Below are 21,453 nucleotides of genomic sequence, written 5' to 3' on the forward strand. Positions count from 1 at the left end.
ATAGAAAATAGCACTGAGGGGCTGACTATGATGAAGATTTGTGCAGGTGCATGGGGAAGAAGCATGCAAGAAGCTGTAAAGGAAACATCTACTTAGAAGTAAATAATATAGGAAGTTATCCTTATTATTGGGTACAGCCGTTCATTAGTACCTGTGGATCCAAGCCAAAAAGTTTGACTCCAGTTCCAAACTTTCACAAACTCCAAGGGCTTGGACACATCTTTACTCCTTAGGTTGCTAGGTCATATTCGGTGAGCTCCCGAACTTCCTGGCAGCCCATAGTGTTCCTCACACTCAGTGTCACAACAGGAAATTGTCTTTAAAACAATCAGTTTCCCTTGATTGAGGTAGATTTTATTGTTAAACTATTGACTGGGAGATAAGCAAACCCTGACCCAATCTCAACATTCTGACTGTCTCTTTTGGAAAAATAGTTTTCTCGCCCCAGTGACATGTTCCCTAGCAATGTGAGGGGGAGGGAAGGAGGTCACTCTGACAAAGCAAAATTTCTCTTTCTTAATCCTGTTTCTTTTGATCTTCAAAGGTGGTAATGCTCAGTTTGGAGTCCACTCATCTGTGCACTTCATGATGCTCCCCCTGAGTTGTTTAAGAAGCACATTCTGTTATTTATTTTCAGGTTTTTAAGTGACTAGTGTCAAAGAGCTATATATAAGAATCTTCCATCCTAACCCAGCACTTCAGGAAGAATGGTTGAATCTGTAGGCAACCAGTATGTTGTGTCCAGACCAGTATACTCGGAGAACTCGTTTGGTGAAGAACATAAGAAAGTGCACAGATACCATAAAACCTTTTTGGATCATCTGAGGGTATGTTTTAGGTAAGAAACTTTTTTGTAAATATTGATGTTAGAAATAGATCCTCTGAGCTACCTCCTAACTCTCAAATATTCTGAACTACATCCTTACAATCTTCCTTCCAGCTGGTCTCGTAAAGACTTTCACCCAGCTTTTGTGGTGGTTTCTTCAACATCCACTTCTCCCATTCTGAAGAAAACAAACATTAACTCTCAACACTGAGGGACAAATTCATCCCTTAACTCTGTTCAGTTCAGTACTGAGGTAACTCCATCCATTTAACTCAGCTGACCCCAGTGTAACTCTTGTAGATGGAGTCCCACCAGGGAGGAATGTGTCATCCCAGTGTTGAGAGTCAAATGTTTGTTCCCCCTACAGTGTCATATCCAAGAACAATGATAATGGATGAAAGTGAAAGTAGTGGAATATACAATGACTGACTTCATAATTAATGGGCAAAAGAGGCAGACTACATGACTACACGATTATGTCTGAGTGATCACAGCAAAACAAATGAAAACTCATTATTCAAACTCAACATCAAATGTTCCAAAATAAATTGAAAACACTCTTTTGCCGAAAAATATTCCTGGAACAGTGAGGCTATGGCCCAGGCAGGTTGTTCCATGCTGGGTACCTCTGACAGGCTGAAATCTAAATTCTTATCCATTAGTTTCAGCTATCAAGATTAGGTTTCGATATTGACTGACTCAAAGATGTTAGCTGACTGCACTGTGGCTTATCACATATTTTCAGATGTTCCCCACAAAAGGCCAAGAATATTGCCACTGGTTTGTTACCTATAACTTCCTGGTTGCCAGCATATCGCGTTAAGGAATGGCTCCTGAGTGACTTTGTCTCTGGGATCAGCACAGGGCTGGTGGCTGTCCTGCAAGGTAATCTTTGGGAAACACTTTTGCTTTGTTTTTGTTTTTTCTAAGATCAAACTACCACGTAAGTCCATGCTGAGAGACCCTGTAGACTTGCACCTGTAACATGGGCTTAACTTTCCCTGTGTTTTCTATCATTACAGGTCTAGCATTTGCTTTACTAGTGTACGTTCGCCCAGGGTACGGACTCTATGCCGCCTTTTTCCCAGTCATAGGCTACTTCTTTTTTGGCACTTCCAGACATATCTCTGTTGGTAAGTTAAGTCATAGTGCACATTGTTTGTTCCACTCTCTGTCACAGCTTTCGTCTTCTTAATTCCATGCTGAAGATAAATAAAAATCCCCAGATGTAATTGATTACACACCGTGCCATTGGAGGAAGCTTTGTAGCTTTTTTCAAACGTGAAATAAAATCGTGGTTGATGGAAACTTATATTTTGCCCGTCCAGCTTTAATGCATGGCTTTGTGTCAATTAGGTCCGTTCCCTGTTCTGAGCATAATGGTGGGAGAAGTAGTGACGAAGTTAGTCGATGAGGAGAGTTTTGGAAACAGCACTTCAACGGCACTAGATGATGAGAAGATACAGGTGGCAGCAACTGTATCACTCCTTGCTGGAATTTTTCAGGTTGGTACCTCATGATGATATCTATCTATCTATCCTTCCTCTGTACTGCCAGCCCCAAATTATAAATTAAACCATCACCACCATCATCGTCCCGACTGGGTGATTCTGTCCCATTGACCAGGAGCCATCTGGGTGAGCTATTTGGAAGCTTCTACGGATATTGACGTGCAGGCTATTGACAAGGGCATTAAGGATGGCCCCACCTTTCATATGCTGCTACATTTCTGTTAAAAACAATTATTGTGCATGGGCCCAATCCCACAGGCTATCCAAGCACAGAATGCCCCACTTATTGCAAAATCATTACCCAGATTTTTCCTAGAGGGGCAGTGATATATATCCTTATGTCTGAGAACAGAATGGAGCCATGATATTGGTGAGGTGAACAGTCATATTGAAGGAAGCTCCATATTACAGTAATACAGTTTAAGGATGAAGTCAGAGAGGAAGACAAATATATTTAGTTCCATTTTGTTCTGGAAATAATACGGTAGAACACATCCTTGTGTAGTGAACGCTTATATATATGTCCACATCATGAAAGATTTACAATGTGTAAGACATATGGATACACTGAAAATCTTAACAGCAAGGACATTTAGGTTATGTCTACAGAGCAAGAAATCCCATGGCTGGCACATGCCCGCTGACTTGGCGTGAGGTGGGAGGGTCCCTGAGCTGGGGCTGCAGCCTGAGCCCAGAATTCTACAAAGCAATGAAACAGCCCCGCAGCCCAAGCCCCACAAGCACAAATCAGATGGCTCAGGCAAGCCGCAGGCTTTTCTTTGCTGTGTAGATATACCCTTACTTTGGATCCAAAGTATAACTCAGAGGGTTAGGATTTCTGTAGCAATGACTGTTGTTACTTATGCTTCCATTGTTGCCCACTGTCATGCAAGTCTCACAATATTTGGGTGTTTCTTAAAGCCCCAGCTCTTGGAGTCATGAGATTAGGTGACAATCTCAGCTTTCATTTTTTTAAAAAGTAAGTTTCTAATCCTCTTGGTTGCAGAGAAAAGCTTGAAAACATGAACCAAGTGAACCCTAAAGGCTCAGAATCCAGAATGCAAAATTTTTTAAAAATGTATTATTTTTTAAAAAAAATCTCATGATTCATAAACCAATCCCAATCATGATTTTTGAATGTTTGGGGTGAGCAATATGGTGCGTCTCTTCTAACTACATCTAACAAATGATTGGTTATTTTGTGTTACAGTTGCTTTTGGGAGCACTACAGATTGGATTCGTAATTATTTATTTATCTCAGTCATTAATCAGTGGTTTCACTACTGCTGCAGCTATCCATGTTGTGGTGTCTCAGCTGAAATTCATACTCCAGCTCCCGGTTACTGGATGTAAGGAGCCATTTTCAATTTTCTGTGTAAGTATTCCTCAGTTGCTAACAACATGATGCAACACCCACAGACCCTGGTCGTCGGCAGGTGGGATCAAACCTGGGACCTCTAGCGCTAAATGCATGAGCCTCTACTGCATGAGCTAAAAGCCACTTGGCCTTTTGCTAGGGCTTTAAAGCGACCTCATTACTCTCTCTCTAAATAGTCTCAGTGCCACTAGATGGGACAGAGCCACACACCCAGGAGGTGTGTGGGTTACATAGACAAGTAGAGTACATCAGACTCTATATCACCAAGTAGTTACACCAACCGAATCTTCAGAGTAAAAAAAAAAGGAAGCAATTTGCAAAAAGATGTGTTATTATCACAAAATATTTAGCTATTGTATTGGGTGCACAAATAGGCTAATTCTATGATCTTTTCTACAATATGTTAGCATGTCCTTAAGAGCCCAGGCAGCTTTGTCTCAGGCATTTACTTATATCTACCAATTCTTATTGGACTGGAATCTAAATAAATAAAATACTGTAGATGTCTTTCATTTGGGTATAGCTCCCGGAGTCTGGTTGCATGATTAAAAATCAAAAGAAACAAAGAAAGAAATAACTGACTTGCTGAAGATTTTTTTTATGCGTTCAGTTATTTTTTTCCCAAAAATGTCTGACTTCCTGGGATTTGGGAAATAGAGCCTTTCACCTGTATGTTATCTGTATCACTCTGACTCAGGTTTGTGGTGGCCAACAGTTGTTATCACCAGATGGCTGGCTGGTGTCCTGAATGAAGGGTGACCAGATAGCAACTGTAAAAAAATGGGACGGGGGGTGGGGGGGTAATAAGCACCCATATAAGAAAAAGTCCCAAAAAACGGGACTGTCCCTTTAAAAACAGGACATCTGGTCACCCTACCTAAATGTAATAAGCTGTTTGTTGTTCTCAATCCAGTTCCTGGCTGGCAAGTATATGTATCACAATTCCTCACACACGCTGAGCAGTCTCAGCAGATAACCTAAGTAGAGGGCATGGAAACAGATATACCATCTCACCCCTAGAGATGAGACCAGGAAGTCAGGTTTGAGGGTCATTGTGGAGAAGCTAGCATTGCTGTTGTCTATCTGTGGATAAATATCATTTTTTGCTCGCCAGGAGTCTCAGTCCAGACCATTCCACCAGAACTAAATCCTAACTAAAATAATAATTAAAGAAAAATAAATGTTTTCTTTTTTTGAAAAGTGATGCCCACTGCATCAAGCAAAGGCAGCCTATTTCAAAGCACTCTTTCTTTTTAATTCTGTAGACTCTGGGAAAGATTGGTGGGCAGATCACGAACACAAACATTGCAGATCTTGTCACAGCACTCATTATCTTGCTCATTGTGTTTGTGGTGAAAGAAGTTAATGAGCGATTCAAAGCCAAACTACCAGTGCCCATCCCAATTGAACTCTTTGTGGTAAGGATTATTCCACTTCCTTATTTCAAGTGTATAGTGCCACCCAAAGCAGAGTTTTAAACCTGTTTCTATGTACTAAAGTCTTCTTCTCAACTACTGTCTTCTTTCTGCCTTTGACAAAAACCATTGTGGGTTTCAGATATCCTGACAGAGATATCATTATGTGCTTCACATTTCTTTCACTGTTTTATAATTTAACATAACTTTAGAGAGAAAAGTATTATTTGTGAAATGTTTTATGTCTGATTTATCTGTAAAATCAGACACTTCCCTTAAAATCAAGTACTACTGCATTCTACTGGAAGCCTACTGCAGAGCACTATTCCTCAACTGGTGGGTCGCGACTGCCAGGGGGGCCACGGGGCTTGAAAATGTTATTACAAGCTAAAGCAAAATCAATAAATAAGATTTCCAGAATAACTTTGGGGATGTGGCAGGGCAGAGGTAAGCCCCGTGAATGCCCTGCTAAAAGGGGCTGGCCACACCCTGCTTCCTGGCAGGGTGGCCAAGTACAGGGGCCCAGGCACTCAGCAGGGGGCTCAGCTGCAGGCCCTAAAGAGGGCTGGCCCAGAGGAATAGGCTGAGCCAAGTGGAGACAGCTGTGCTGAGTACTGGGACGATTACATAAGTCCTGAGAAAAGCTCAGTCAGGGCTAGCCTAGTAGGGGGAGAGGAGGGCTGCATTTCTGCCTCTGTGCCAACTGAAGGAAGGCTCAAGGGCTAGAAGGCCCCAGGATGGATCTGTTGAGGGATAGCGATTGGGGGCTAATGGGAGCACTGTAAATAAAGACACGAAGGTGAATCAGCACAGGAGGGCATTGAGACTCTTTATTTGACCAGCCTAAGCGCAGGATGCAGCTGCGAGGGAAGGGAAGCCTGAGCAGACCCTGCCACAGGTGGCCAAAACTTTCAGTGGTTTTGAGACCAAACTATTTATAACCCTTTGATCTGTTAGTTACAGTAGCTCTGCCCCTTTCATGTCCATGCAGTTGACCCTATCCCATGGTTACACTCCCCCAATCCTATATTCTTCAAGGTCCATTATTCTCCATCAGCTTCTTAAAACACACACACAAATAAAGTATGTAGCCCATATCATGGCTACAGTGTTTACTCTTGCTTTCATAGTAAATGTAATGGGGTCACAAAATGTTGAATAAGAGGTCCCCAACTGGAAAGGGTTGAGAAACACTGCTGTTGTACTATAGACCATTGTTGTACTTTTTTTACTTAAGGAGAGCAGAAAATGTCCATTTTGTAGGGATTTATTCCACCACTAATGAGAACATCTGCTGGAATCTCGGGGTGGGTTATGAACACGGACACACCTGTAACACCTAAAACTTACCTCTGAATCAGGGCCGTAGCCACAGGTGGGCCGTAGCCCACCCACGTAGCATCCAGGCCCACCCCCAGCTCTGGTCCAGCCCCAGTGCTAGCCCTGCCCAGACCTGGAGGACACTGCACACTGGGTGCCCCCAGCCCAACCAGAAGGGGAGGGACAGCAGCAGCGGAGATCAGACGAGTGCGCCACACATGCACGCTGCAGCAGGAGGAGGGCAGGCGAGCAGGTGACCTGGAGGCAGGGGCAGAGGAGATCCTCAAAAAAGACAGGCCTGCTGCCTTGGAGAACTGGGCCTGGTGTGGGGAGGTGAGACCAGGATGGGTGCCAGGAGCCGTATGTGCTAGAGAGCGGCATCTCCTCCCGGAGTTGGGTGCATGCGAGGGCCCCGAGGAACCCCTGGCCAGAGTGTTTATCGCCCCCCCACAAGGCTGGCTGGAGGGATAGAGGGGAGGCGAGCTCCCCCAATCCCTCCTGGATCCCTGATTCCTCCTACCCCCACCCCCGCTCCCTGTCATTGCCCACCCGAAGTCAGGGCCGACCCAAATGTCCTGTGCTGGCTACGCCTCGGCTCTGAATAGCAGGAAAATGTCTAATTTTGGAGGCCTAATCTACCACTAGAAAGCACATCAAAGAGGCAATGTTTGCTAGGAAGAAGCGAAAGGATAGTTTGAAATAGTGACTTTTTTGTGGTCTTATTTGCAAATTCCTAATGTAGGTAATTTTGCTACCTTACAGACAGTCATAGCAACAGGTATATCCTATGCCTTCAATTTCAAAGAGAAGTTTCAAGTTGATGTAATAGGACAACTAGAAGAAGGGTAAGTGTATAATTCTTAAACTTTCCACTGGAGCACAATATTCTTTCTAAACAAGTACTTAGGCACAGAATTCACCCATCTCTGCCTTCTAATTAAATACTCTGCATTAATAAAAAACTTACTTCTTCTGAGCAGTTAAGTAAACTTTTTGCATTCAACAATATCACAGCTTTCAATAGACTAATTTTCAGTAGATAAGAGCTATTCAGTAATGAAAAGCATTTTTTCTTCCAAGAAACTGAGAATTAATTCATTCATTCCTTGTTGCGTGAAATGAATACAAGGAGAAGGGGTGTCAGAGTTACCTGCCTAACTGCTCTTCTGCCCCATCCTGGTATTTGAGCAAACACCGACTCAGGTCTCAGGCTGTCAGCTATCTCAGAGTGGAATTGTGCAATTCTCGTACTCTCAGACCAGTCCTTGAGCTGCAGTCCCCTATGATCAACTATGATTATCTCAAGAGGCCTGACCTGTCTTCAGTGCCTGTGGTTCTGCTCCTTCCAGCAGCAATAACAGTGGCATCCAGTAGCCAAATAGTCTGCTTAAAGCAATCCTGTCCCCCTCAATAGTGCCTGACAATTGAGCTCAGTCTTGCTCTCCAAAGAGAGCTTGTTACCTATTTATAACCCTTTGATCTATTAGTTTTCAGCCTGACAAAACAGCCTAGAAGTAGACCATTGTCCTGTAGTTGTCTAATGTGTTTCTTGAGAGGTTGCCTATCTGTAATTATTGTGTTGACCTCCTGCTTGCTTTCCCCACAACCCCTTATTAAACTAGAACAATACATTCATGTAAAAAAGTCTTGTAACTAAATATATAATGACTTCACCCCACTGATCAGGTCACATACAGCATTCCTTAAATTATTATGACTCAGTTTGCTTAGATTACTATAACATCTCTAAATCCCTCATGACAAGTAGGGCATAAATACCTACATTTAGAATATAAGCACAGTAGTGTGTAATGAGAAAGAAACAAAACATGACAATACACTGCTGCAACCTTTGTTGATGACAGAAATGTTGCTGACTGCCCCTGCAGGGCAGTGCTCACAGTCACTGATGCTTCAGTGGATGAAGCCAGCAGAGGAACAGCTACTTCTGCTCAATAGGCCCTGACCCTCAGATTTCAGACTGATCAATTTAAGGGCACTGAAAAACCAGCTCATTGAAGAATGTCTTTTTATTGCCCTTGGACTGCAAAAGCTCCAGTCCAAAAAGCCAGGGAGCAGGAAATAAGGAAGAGATCTAAATTTAGTGACTGGCCTTCCTTAGCACATATTTATTTAACTATCTAAAGAACCAGAACAAATCACAGCAGGTTTTCCCTACAGAGCGAAATCCACTCCAGTGCAGAGGACCTGTGCAAAGCCTCAGCATCAATTCAGCCCTTGACATAGGAAGGGCCTTGTGTGTATCTTACAAATAATAATTCTCATCACAGGTGCTTGACACCTCACAGGATTTGACTTCCAGTAAAGAGAGCCTGGTCATTGAATTCCAAACTGAGCTGGTTGCAGATTAGGAGGGAAGGGACTCAACCTGAAAAGTCCCAATCCTGAGCCAAACATCCCTGAAATTCACTGGTGTTTAGATCCAAGATTATGTTTTGGTCCCACCTCTACAGAAAAGTGTACAGTTAAAATAGCACAAGAGATGGACTGTCACCAAGCTCACTGAATGCTTTGCTTGCTGTACTGTTTTCTTAAGCACCCTGTTAAGGGACAGTTCTCTCTTTTGGGTTCTCTTACAGATTTAAGCCTCCTGTTCAACTTGATATGAGGGTTTTCCAAAGCTGTGTGGGTGAGGCTTTTTCCATAGCGATTGTTGGATTTGCCGTAGCCTTTTCAGTCGCTAAAGTATATTCTGTCAAGTATGATTATCCCATAAATGGCAACCAGGTAAACAAGAAACATTTAAATCAATATGACCATAATACATTGCCAATGAACATAGCTTTAGAAATGCTTTGGCTTATGAACTATTTTTTCAGAACTATTTCTTTCAAAAACTTCGTGTTCATTATTCTGTTAGGAATTAATTGCCTTTGGCCTGAGTAACATATTTTGCGGAGCATTCAGCGGATTTGCTGCAAGTACATCGCTGTCAAGATCAGGTGTGCAGGAAAGCACAGGAGGCAAAACACAGGTATTGCAAATACAAGATGTTGACAGAGCTGAATGCCACATGACACTAGCTGCACAAAGTGCTCTAGGATACAGACTTATGGTGAAGTCCTTTTCTTCCACAGGTTGCTGGTCTTCTCTCTGCTGTCATTGTCATGATTGTCATCCTGGCCATTGGATTTCTCCTGGAACCATTACAGAAGGTATTCTCTACTTTTGCGTAGGATTTATCCCTGCTCATCAAGGACCTGATGCTGCTCCAGCTAGAGTCAATAGGAGTTTTGCTATTGACTTCAGGGGGAGCAGGACAGGATTATGTCAGGGCCTGATTGTTTTCCCCAGCTCAATGCACGGAGGGAACTTTCCAAATGTGAATTTGTCCCTGCCTGCATGGACGGATGGGAAGGGTCAGCTGCTCCTTCGCTGAACCCCAAGTGTATGGGGCGGAAGTGATTTCTAGCCAATAGAGTTTAATAGAAAATGGTAACACTTCAAGAGGTGTTTTGAGCCCTCTGATAATTACATAGGAAATTATGTCCATGATATAGAAATTTATAGTAAGGTCAAAAATCCATAGCATGGATCTCATTCTCTAGTCAATGCTATAGAGTTTTAGAGTAATTTTGCAGAAGCCTGTGAAGTTTCCACATAATCCTATGCCTGTTAAATTCTATAGGACATCTGTCATAAGGGATGGGACCGATACGGACATGCAACTTTCCTCTCCTTTCTCCCCAGCCCCTTAGGGAACCTGCAGAGAAGTTAGTACAGACTGATACGCTACTTTGGCATGGACGCCCAAACATCACAGAAATGAACACATAAACTCCCATATAGCTAAGACCAGATTCTCATTAATCAGGCCACTTGCTTCTCCAGCTAAGGGGCCATGCTCAGATGCAACCCCTGGTCTTTCCTGAGCCCCGGGACTGCTCCTTGCTAGGGCCCTAAAGGAAATAGGGGAGGGAGAAGGAGGAAGAAGAGACAATGAAAAACCTGGTGGCAGAGCTAATGGAAGGAAACTGCCCCCTACGTCCCCCCCAGTAGCCTTTAGGTGTATATGTGGCACCTTTTTCAAGAACGTTGTGCAACTGACAAAAGAAGTTTACAACACAAATTTTCACATGGGGCTACCCCACACTCCCCTGGCAGTAGTGGCTCCTGTCCCACAGGGCTGGGCCAGACTCCCTGTTCCATATGTTGTGACATAGCACACAGGGTCAACATGGAGCCGTGACCCTGTGTGCCATGTCATAATGCTATTCAGTCCAACTTGGCCCAGCCAGCTCTCCATCATGACAGAGGAGTGGCTGGGCCAAACCTGAATGGCACTGTGACCTTGTGTGCCAGGTCACAGTACTCACAAATACCCACAATACCCAGGTCCAACCCTGCGGGACAGGAGTCACCACAGCTGGGTGAATGTAGGGTGGGCTCATGCTCCATCTTCCAGCCCACCCTGGGGGCCTCCCCTCTGCACCAGGCCAGAATGGAGAGTGCGGCTCTGTGTGGTCAGTGCCACCAATGACCGACCACTGCCCTGCTCACAAAGACTGGCACCTCCACTGCTGTGGCCCCACCCTCTTCTACACTGGCCAGTGCAGCAGGCCAGCCACAAATAGAAGCACATGCTCCACTATCTTAAAGGGAAGTGCAGAAGGCATCTGCACCCCACCTAATACAGTGCTCTATCTTAATGGCACATCCTGGCCCATAGCGTCAATGTAGTAGGAAGAACCCATTATCTTCCAGCCCAGGCTCTGGGTCTATTACTAGAATCTCGTCATTATAACACTCGGCATTTGCTCTGTTTTGTGTTTTTAACAGTCAGTCCTTGCGGCTTTGGCTCTCGGCAATTTGAAGGGGATGCTTATGCAGTTCAAAGAAATAGGTGTTTTATGGAAAAAGGACAAATACGACTGTGTAAGTAGCAGCCAATTTATACTTAAAAATAAAATCCAATTGCGCAGGCATTTATTTTGCAAATTCTCTTAAAGATTCAGTTTATTTTTAATAGCTTGCCTTGCTTTACTGCATTGAACATATCTCTGACCTGCATTTTTATTTTTATACATGATTTTTTTTCAAATGTTTTTTCACTCAGTCTCATCTCTTTTAGCTCAGTTCTCTCTCTTTAATCTTCACATTCACCCATTTCATCAGTCTTCTTCATTAAAAAAATTCCCACCATTCAAAATCAATTATATAAAGAAGTGACAGAAAGATTGATAAATATTTGGCCTGTTGGCTACACATTTCTGGACCTATTTTCACTTCAATACATGTATGTAGCTCCCACTACTGCCAATGAGAGCTATGTAAATGAAACAAGTGGAGAACATTGCTTACAGTGTAGCTTGGCAATTACTGCTAATGATAAAGCTATAGAAATGACTGAAAGGCAGCATTGCCAGTAGACAAGGCATACCTCTAAGAATCCGAAGATCTGGGTTCAGTGTCTAACAGTGCCACTCACTTTTTGTGTTACTTAGCTACTGTGGACCTCAGTGTTTTCCAGCTCGAAAATGAGGATGTGGATCTTTACCCCCCCGATGAAACACTTTGAGGCCTCTGATAAAAAATGCCAAGTGTTATTATAATTATTATTTAAATACTTCCAGTTTTCAATTAAATACATTCACAGTGTCGAAACAGTAAAGTTTAGCAACGAGATTATATTCACAAATATTACCTTTCCCTATATCATGATTTACATTCTACCTTTTCCTTTTGCCAGATATTTTTAAGAGCATTCAACTAGCTTTGTATACAAAGTCATGCTTTTTTAATATATCAGCACTTCACATCTGTTATACAGAATTCAGCTTCAAAAAGACTTTCCAGCATTAACGAACTAAGTTATCCTTCCAGCACTCCCATGAGACTGGTAAATCTCACTCTCTCAGTTCTGTTAATTAAGAAAGATTTTTACCCAAGAGCATAGGCACAGTCCAGATCAGACCCGGAGTTTCTGGGTTCCCTATCTGGGTTTATACTCTTGCTTCCTAGTGAAACTATAACATCTGAAATTGTGTATATTTTTTACAGATGATATGGATTGTGACTTTCCTATGTACTGTAATACTGGGGCTTGCTATTGGACTAGGAGTCTCAATAGGGTTTGAACTCCTGACCATAGTGTTCCGCACACAGTTGTAAGTAAATGTTAAATATAACGTAAACCCTATCAAGACTGCATGTTGAAAATAAACTCATTTAAGACATAGAGGACCAAATTTTCCAGGCCTATATCTGGCCTGCAACTTTGGACTCAAAATCAATTCTTGGAGATAATTCTGGACACTAAATATTATAAAAGTCAAGGGGAAGCAATGGGAATGTTGTGTTCTGCTCCCTGGTAATGAGAAAAGGCATGTGAATCACACTTCAATGGGACTATATAATCTAGATAATAATAATTATACCTAGCTCTTATATAGCTAAGTATTATTCTAATTATGTGCATAACGCTTGCCAATAAGAGTAAAGGGTTCACAGTCTGGCCCATAATAAGCTACAGCACTCTGTCAATATAGATACTCTTCTCCCATTTGAATTTACTTTTCATAGTTAATTTTCTTTCTTAGAGTGAAAGGCTCTTAGATTGATTCCATGACCAGTACAATTATTATAATGCTGAGATCATTTTATTTGATCAGCCATTAAGGCAGTACAGCTTTCCAACAGCAAGATAAGACTTTTAAGACAACAGCAATTGTTCAGTCCATTATGTTCCAGCATGGTTTATAAATAACTTGATTTGCATTTGTTTGCAGTCCAAAGTGCACTCTTTTGGCAAATGTTGGAAGAAGCAACATCTACAAAAACAGAAAGGATTATGTAGATGTAAGAGCCTGTATATTATTTACATCATCTGTTGCATGCATTTCTGTGCAATAGACACCTGTATGTAATGCCCTCACTTTGTTGTGTAGATATATGAGCCAGAGGGAGTGAAGATTTTCAGCTGCCCGGCCCCGATCTTCTTTGCTAATATTGACTTCTTTCAGGACAAACTTATCACCGCTGTAAGTTTTTTCTTGGCAATCACTTTAAATGAATTCCTTTGAAAAACAATGGGGAGTCCTTGTGGCACCTTATAGACTAACAAATTTACTTGGGCATAAGCTTTCGTGGGCTAAAACCCACTTCATCAGATGCATGGAGTGAAAAATACAGTAGGCAGGTATAAATATACAGCACATGAAAAGATGGGAGTTGCCTTACCAAGTGGGGGGTTAGTGCTAACGAGGCCAATTCAATTCAGTCAGGGTGGATGTGGCCCATTCCCAACACTAATCTCAGTTGCACCATGTTAATCCATTTTAAACAATGGAACCACTGTGTCCAGAAGAATAACTTCAGATTTACCACAGTGTAAGTGAGATGAGAATCTGGTTTGGAGATTCAAATCATTTGCAACAAACTATCTTTCTTAAGACAGTTCTGTACTTGACTTTAATTCACAATAGTAAATTCATGTAAGGTTTGTTTGGAGTTTTTTTTTAACTTGGTCACTCTCCAAGAATTTACTAGTACTAATCACTTTTTAGAATAATATCAAGTCCTCTCTCAGATCCAAGGATACTGGGATTTTTTTTGTTTGTATAAAAAGAAATCTGGAATGTTAATCAAGATGTTATTTTGCAGGTTGGTTTTAATCCATTGCGGGTGTTGCGCAAACGCAATAAAGCTCTGAAGAAAATCAGAAAGATGCTGAAGAAAGGAGAGCTGCAAATGACACCTGTAAGTATTATATTATGTAGCTTATTATCTAGCAGAGATGAGAGGTATAAATTAGGGAAAATATTTTCAAAGGCACATGGGAGGTTTGGGAATCTTATTTTCATGGACTTTCAGGGGGAGCTGAGGCCCAAATCCTCAAAGGGCAGAATTAGGCCCCTAAATAGCTTTGAGGATCTGGGCGTCGGTACCTAACTGCCCACTGTGCCTTTGAGACTCTCCCCATGTCAATATAATGTAAGGGTGGATAAGTATTACCACATATTACCATTTGTTAAATTAAATACAGACTTAAAAAATAAGCTTGTTAAATATAAATACCCTGGTCCCCAGTCTGCAGCATTAATGTTAGGCAAAGTTCTCTTGTCTTCAGAAGGAGCTTTGTTTGCCCTCAGACTGTAGAACCAGATCCCAAAGAGAAAAAGTTTTGACCTATAGTTAATGTTGACTCACAGCTGGTACTTGGTTTTCTCTGAGGAAAAATCCTTCACACTTTCTATGGGCCTAACCCAAAGCCCACTGAAGTCAGAGGAGTCTTACCATTCAGTGGTCTCTGGAGCATGCTCTAAATCCTTGATTAATTAGAACAAAACAGAAATTTCAAAATGGCTCCTAACTACAGGGAGATAGAATTCCTTCCAGTGTGAAGCACAAATAGCGAATCATGATGCATTCAATCAGTGCTTCAGCTCTCCAGTGCCTCAGTATGCTATTCAAGTGTACACATCAGTGTGTTCTCTTATCACTGGACAACACCTGAGGCTGTAATGTTTACTGTGGCCATTTCTTCTCTTTAATACAGAAATCCTTTATTTGCACTGTTAATGGTCTGAATGAATCTGATGAAGAATTGGACAACAATAAAATAGAGGAGCTGGATCAGCCTACTAACATGGCAGACTTACCATTTCAAATTGACTGGAATGCAGAACTTCCTCCCAACATCACTGTGCCCAGAATTGACATCCACAGCCTCATTCTTGATTTCTCAGCAGTATCATTTTTTGATGTTTCTGCCTTGAGAGTCCTCAAAGCGGTAAATTACCTTTCATGAAACAACTAGTCAGGGCTTACAAGTAGAAAAAATGTACTATGTTTCTTAAAGAAACGCCTCTATGTGCATAGGAGATCAGTAATAGATTGCATAAAGACTCAATGGTTGGAGCTTGTTGAAAATTTTCCATCAAAACCATTTTTCCACAGAAAATTGGGTTTGCTACTATCTGAAATTTTTCACAAAAAGTGTCTGGTTTCCATGGAAAATGTTGAGTTTTCATCAAAAACTTATCAGTGTTCATTTTTTGGACAAAAAGTTTAAATTTTCCATGGAAAACTTTGATGAAAACTATTTTTTTTCATTTTCATCTAAATTTTCCAATCAGTTATATCAATGGCTACACACTCCTTTCTTGAACTGATAACAGTTCTGGAAGTTTTACAGTAATAAGGTATGAATCATGGACTCGGGTTTTAAACATAGGATGGGGAATTGGAACACCTAGATTCTGTTCCTGTTTCTGCCATCAACTTCCACAGTCAAAAATTTCAGATATAAGCACCTATAAAGTAGCCTTATTTTCTTTTGAACTGAGCACCCACAGCTTCCATTAACTTTAGTAGTAATTGCAGCTCTGTTTGAGCTTTATGTCTGAAAATTCTGTCCTTTAACTCTTGGAATCTCAGTTTTTTCATCTATAAAATAGGAGCAATGATGCTTTACCACTCTGCGGCATTGTCTTTCCATCAAAGATTTTCATTTTCAGCTCTTATCAATATTATTTCATACTGATCCTTTTCTTAAAATATATTATTATAAATTCTTTTTTAATTTATCTTACAAAAGAAGGTTGGCTTCGAAGTCCAGCATCAATCTAAAGAACCTATTTTGCACCCATTCAAGTTAATGGAAATTTTGTCACTAACTCCAATGGCAGCCTAAATCCATTTATTTGTGCTCAAAATACAAACGCTATTTTACTATAGACAATCACTGTCATTGCTGTTGAGTTCATGGCAAAACAATTAGTCTCTAAGCAACGCCTGCTTTCTGTTTAACAGACTTTAAAAGACTTTGTCCGGGTTGATGTGGATGTGTATATTGTGGGAGCACAAGGTAAGTTCTTCCACTTCTGTCAATCTTGTTTTTAAGCAACCAAATTGCTCGATGGACATGTATCAGTTATGCCTCTTCTGTCAGCTCGCTGCTTTCCCCGCATAGTTAGAAGGGGCAAACCAAATGTTTATATTAAAAGAATCTTTAAAAGCATCTAGTCAGACTCAAATTAAAAGAGTCTTGCAGGAATCAGCAGTACTGACTTTAACTGATTAAAACTAACAAGCCAAACTAAACAGACTTGAAATGAGATACAACTTTTACTGGCTAACGTCAGCCTTTCATGTAACTGCAACCTACGGTGGATAAGAGGAAATGGGACCCAGATGCATAAAAATATCTGCAGCCACCTTAAATACCCATGGGTTCATTTTTCCCCTCTCGGGGTTTTGTACCGTCACAGTTTCCTCCATCTTAGATCTCCCCATCCATCCATTTCCCTCACCCCACCAGAGTGAGGTTCAGGCCACTTGTGAATATTCAGACTTAGAGGGATAAAAAATATCTCCTCTGCCTATGCTCTCTCTGCGTTTCCTCCTGAAAGCTAGTGAGCGCCCAGTCCTGGGACAGCAAAGGGAGCCTACGTAAAAGGGCTGGGCTCACATGTGCTATACAGGTAGCTGGGGAACTCAAACTAAGAGTGAAGCCTCAGGAACCCACACAGACCAACCGTGTCCCAGTATTGCAGGCCATAGCGGACACAGGGTATGCAGAATTACAGCCATATGGAGCCAGACTGTACATGGACACACTGCCCATGCCCCATCCCCAGTGTGCTGTGGAGACCTGCCATGAAGGTCTCATGCACGATGCAAAGATTGCATAGAGCCCATAGGTGGGGTTTCTCCAACCCCCCAGCACATTGCTTGTAAACTTTTTGGTCCTTACAAGTTAGCATAAGGCACCACAGGATGGGGCCTAAATGAGGAGACAAAACAACAAGGGCCAGTTCTCCTCTCCCATGCACCTTGTATTGTCTCTTCTGTGCAAAGTGCACAAAGGATGGATATGAAATGGTACCAGATGAGAATGGTACTATCTGGTGCCCACTTAGCATAGCAAATGCCTAAGGGTCAAGGCAGTGGAGAATCAGGCCTTGTGGCAGCCAAACTAACCCACTTTGATAGAAAATTGTGTGTGCTCATTCAAAGGATACACAGAGGATCCATTTTTGTCTTGATGACTGCATGCCTATCAGTCACTGGTTTGTGGTTTGATTCTGTTTCTCTGCAGATGGCTTCCTGGACAAGCTGGAAAGATGTGCATTTTTTGATGAGGAGATTAAGTCCTCCATGTTTTTCATCAGCATTCATGATGCTGTTTTACACATTTTGGTAAAAAAGAATGAAGTCTACTCACCAACGGTGAAACCCATAAAGGTAACCACTGTGCTATGTGTTCATTCTTCTCTGGAGTGACACCTTAAATTGCTCACAGTCCAGTTGTTTACATAGTCTCAAGGGACTGCGTCGTCCCCTCCTACTGGGACACCGCCCAGGAAATTGCATGCAGTGGAGTTCCCCTGAAACTGTCACCTTGAGAGGACAGGACTAGGAGGCCTGCAATAAAGGCAGGGGTGTGGCCTTTCACTCTGATGGAGCCACAGTAAAGGGAATTCCCAGGTCCTTGGAGAACCAGCCTATCTCCCCTCCCTGCTGGCAACTTGGCTCCTCCAGGGTTGCAGAGAGGGGTCTGCATGGTTGACCTACAGCAGCAATTGCAGGAGGGACTTAGGGGAGGAGATGATGCTTTGATTTGGATTCTGGCCTTGTCTACACTCAAGAGTTGCATTGATTTAATTAAATTGGTTTAGAAACTGATGTAATTAAATTGGTACAAGCCCCATGTGTGACCTCTTTTACATTAGATTAAAAGTAGCTAATATAAATTTAGCTTCATTCAGTAAGGAATCAGCTCAAATTAAATCCATATAAGGCACTCTTAAACCAACTGAAGGGTGTTCACACCAAGGTACCAATTTAAATAGCTTCTAAAGTGAGTCAGTTAAATTGGTGCAACTTTTGTGTGTAGACAAGACCTCATTTCCACTTAGATTTCTGAATGGGATGCTGCAGGGCAAGCAAGGGATGAGGCCACAGGGAGCAGCACCACCCCCTCTCCCAATCCTGCTTCCACAGTGCGGTGGAGCAAAGCAAGCTCCAGCAGAGTAGGCTGGAAGGAGGGGCAGGAAGAGTGTCGCAGAGAACGCACTTCCACCCCACCAACCCCTGCTCCAGCAGGAGTCTGTCCGCTCCAGCGCCACAGACAGAGGGAACACGACGGCCAAGAGTCTCAAGAGTAACATTTTCTGAGTCTTTAGCGCAATATTACCTGTGAAATTAGCTAAAACGAGAGGGAAGTGGAGAGCATTTCCTAACCCTGAGCCCCTCTGTTCACTGCAGGAGATGGAAAGCAGTGATCATTATATTATCAATACAAACGGCGATTTACGCAACCGGGCGTACACGGTAAGGCCGCCCCCTCGCTCCCCCCTGCATGTCAGCAGCAACAGAAGATCAACGGCACTTTCAAACACATTTAGGCTGAAGTCAAGCACTTGTGAAAGGTGCCGCCTCACCAGCTCCCAGGACTCAACAGAGAGAAGAGAAAGCATAGGCACTAGCCGCACCGTGTTCTGCCTTGTGTCCTGTACCCACCCCTAGGGGTCTGAAAGCAGCTCAGACTCCAAGCCCACTCACTCTTCATGCTCAAAGGTGCCAGTTCTGGCTATGGCTTCAGCACTGCCATAGGGACTGAGATGGCCAACTTGCTCCCATGAGCCACCAACAGAGGATGATAATTTCCAATCACAGACCACCTGGTCAGACTCAAAAAGTGACCCCTCAGGGTAAAAGGCTCCATCCCCATGAGCCATCCAGTTTGTTTAACTTTTTCACTGATTGGTAGCTGGCATTTTATTTAAGGCAAACCACAGCTATAGTAGGAGGTTTATGGCCCAGCCAGGACAAATTATCCATGGCTTTCTGGGTTAGCAACAGGTGGATGTGCTTCCACATTGGGAGACAGGGAGAGGTCTGCTGATGTGATAAGCTCTGCTTATCAATGCTGAATCTGTCCAACTCCCTCCTCACTACAACACTCTTCCCAAGGGTTCCCAGCCCTTGAATATTCCTACAATCCTGTGGCTGGAGCAGGTCCACTCTCGGAGCCTGTATAGGGAGGGGATGGAGATCAAATCCGCTGCTGTACCTTGGCTGACAGCTCCACATCCAGGCTCAGCCAAAGACAGATGGTTTCAGGTTGCACCTGCCCTTAAAAATTTTTCTGTAAACGAGCCCCAAACAAGGATGTCAGGAGACGTGCTTAGTGAGCTCCTCTTCTTCCACACAGTATTATTCTCACTTACCCAAATGCCATATACAGCTGCTGGATTTGATGGCCAGGCGTCTGACTGTAATTGCGGTTGGAGGGTCGGCCTCAAGAAAGATAGTCTGTAAAGGAGTGAGAGGGAAATATCCCCAAAATAGTGGGCAGCAGAATTGCCACTTAGGGTAATATGATTGAGATTGGAAATGTTAAACCCCATCTTTCCATGCATGCTCTTAGACTGGAAAATCCTCCTGCATAGCTTAGTGAAAGGTAGATACATAAAAACATCTTTATCCGAAAGTGATATTTATTTCTTTGTTTCTTTCCCACAGATGCCAACAGAAACAAAATTCTAATTCTACCCGAATTACATCATCCAACAACCAGATTTTCAGCTACAGAAGATGAAGGCAGATGTACAGCATACGAAGACAGTTGTAGATATGCTGATACATTGTATAAGGGACTTTATTACATGTGATTATGTTTCAAGTTTTGGAACAGGCTTGTTATACACTACATATATATATATTTAGGCTAAAGTTATGTAGTTTTTCTGATTTTATACTCTGACTTCTCTTCTTTCAAAGGAGAAAAAGTGGTTTAAGCAATGTTAACACCACTTGTACATATGTGTGTATATACGTGTATATTAGTCAAACAGTTTATAGACAACTGGTATAATAACGAGAGTATATACTGTGTTCTTATAACTGTTTGAAATCTTGTAATGTATATAGTATATTCTAATAGTTGACTGTCACATTGTATCTTCAACTTGTACATAATTTATTTAAAGTTCCTTTCGGGTCCTATGAGATATCCTTCTAGACTGAATTATCTTTAAATTGACCAGCCCAATATTTTATGCCACAAATGTCTGTAAAGTGATTCACATGGTTATTATGAAATATTTATATAGTGCAGCAAATGTACACAGCCATTTACAAACTCAGCAAAGATACCTTTATTTGGCTCAAGCTGATATAAAATGCACAAGACAAAACACAGGATAAGAGAGAACATTTATAGTGAATGGTTAAATAATTATTTTAATAGCTCTGTGTGTACGCAGATCGGCGTAGACACAAACAGGGTGGCACACTGGTTTATTGTTATCCAAAAGTTTACAGAGGATTGAAAATAGTAAACTGCGGCTATACTTTGCTAGAACTACATCCTAGGATTGTGAAAATTCCACTTTATTTGGCTCCACCAGATGCCACAAATAGCTTCACCCAGCCAGGTGCTAGATAGTAGTCTTACCTATATAATAGGCTTGGCAGAATTAATTTCTATATTTTGTTATAACTTCAGCAGATAATACTGATGTTTAAGCATCTTTTTTGATTTTTATCAAATAAAATTTTCCCAGTTGCACAGAGTTATGGGGTTTAAGCCTTTTTTACCTATTTAAATTTTTCAGAGTTGAGGGAAATTACGGGGAGACAGACGATAATTATTTAATGACAACAGACTTTGGCATTCAAAAAGTTAAACCTTTATAAAACTATATATTTTGACATGAGATGTTGATATTTTGTTACGTCACCTCTAAAAAGTTTTTAAGCAGCATTTTTCTTACTTTGCCTATCTGTACATTTCAGTTATCATCAATGGAAATATTTTTTTCTCAAAAAGAAAAGGAGTACTTGTGGCACCTTAGAGACTAACCAATTTATTTGAGCATAAGCTTTCGTGAGCTACAGCTCACTTCATCGGATGCATACTGTGGAAAGTATAGAAGATCTTTTATACACACAAAACATGAAAAAATGGGTGTTTACCACTACAAAAGGTTTTCCTCTCTCCCCACCCCACTCTCCTGCCAGTAATAGCTTATC

At 41.9% G+C, this 21,453-nt stretch overlaps 1 protein-coding gene across 1 annotated transcript; it reads left to right on the top strand.

The window, feature by feature from the left end:
- Positions 1–707: 707 nt before the first annotated feature.
- On the top strand, positions 708–20,760 carry SLC26A3 (solute carrier family 26 member 3). Its single transcript, XM_073328444.1, has 20 exons — positions 708–838; positions 1,572–1,711; positions 1,849–1,959; positions 2,183–2,331; positions 3,548–3,712; positions 4,981–5,133; positions 7,213–7,295; positions 9,051–9,198; positions 9,332–9,445; positions 9,549–9,626; positions 11,251–11,346; positions 12,472–12,578; positions 13,200–13,269; positions 13,359–13,451; positions 14,074–14,169; positions 14,969–15,202; positions 16,225–16,279; positions 17,513–17,658; positions 18,682–18,747; positions 19,942–20,760. Exons 1-20 carry the CDS (start codon positions 708–710, stop codon positions 19,963–19,965), a joined length of 2,259 nt encoding a protein of 752 aa, XP_073184545.1. The 3' UTR covers positions 19,966–20,760.
- The last annotated feature ends 693 nt before the right edge of the window (positions 20,761–21,453 follow it).

This window comes from Lepidochelys kempii, chromosome 1, assembly GCF_965140285.1.
Source record: "Lepidochelys kempii isolate rLepKem1 chromosome 1, rLepKem1.hap1, whole genome shotgun sequence".
Classification (NCBI taxonomy): Eukaryota; Metazoa; Chordata; order Testudines; family Cheloniidae; genus Lepidochelys; species Lepidochelys kempii.

Bases quoted from the DNA above. Each gene is read 5' to 3' on its own strand.
- SLC26A3 (XM_073328444.1), top strand. From the start codon at position 708: ATGGTTGAATCTGTAGGCAACCAGTATGTTGTGTCCAGACCAGTATAC. The intron at 15,203-16,224 runs GTAAATTACCTT...TCTGTTTAACAG, and splicing joins CCTTGAGAGTCCTCAAAGCG to ACTTTAAAAGACTTTGTCCG. The intron at 18,748-19,941 runs GTAAGGCCGCCC...TCTTTCCCACAG, and splicing joins TACGCAACCGGGCGTACACG to ATGCCAACAGAAACAAAATT.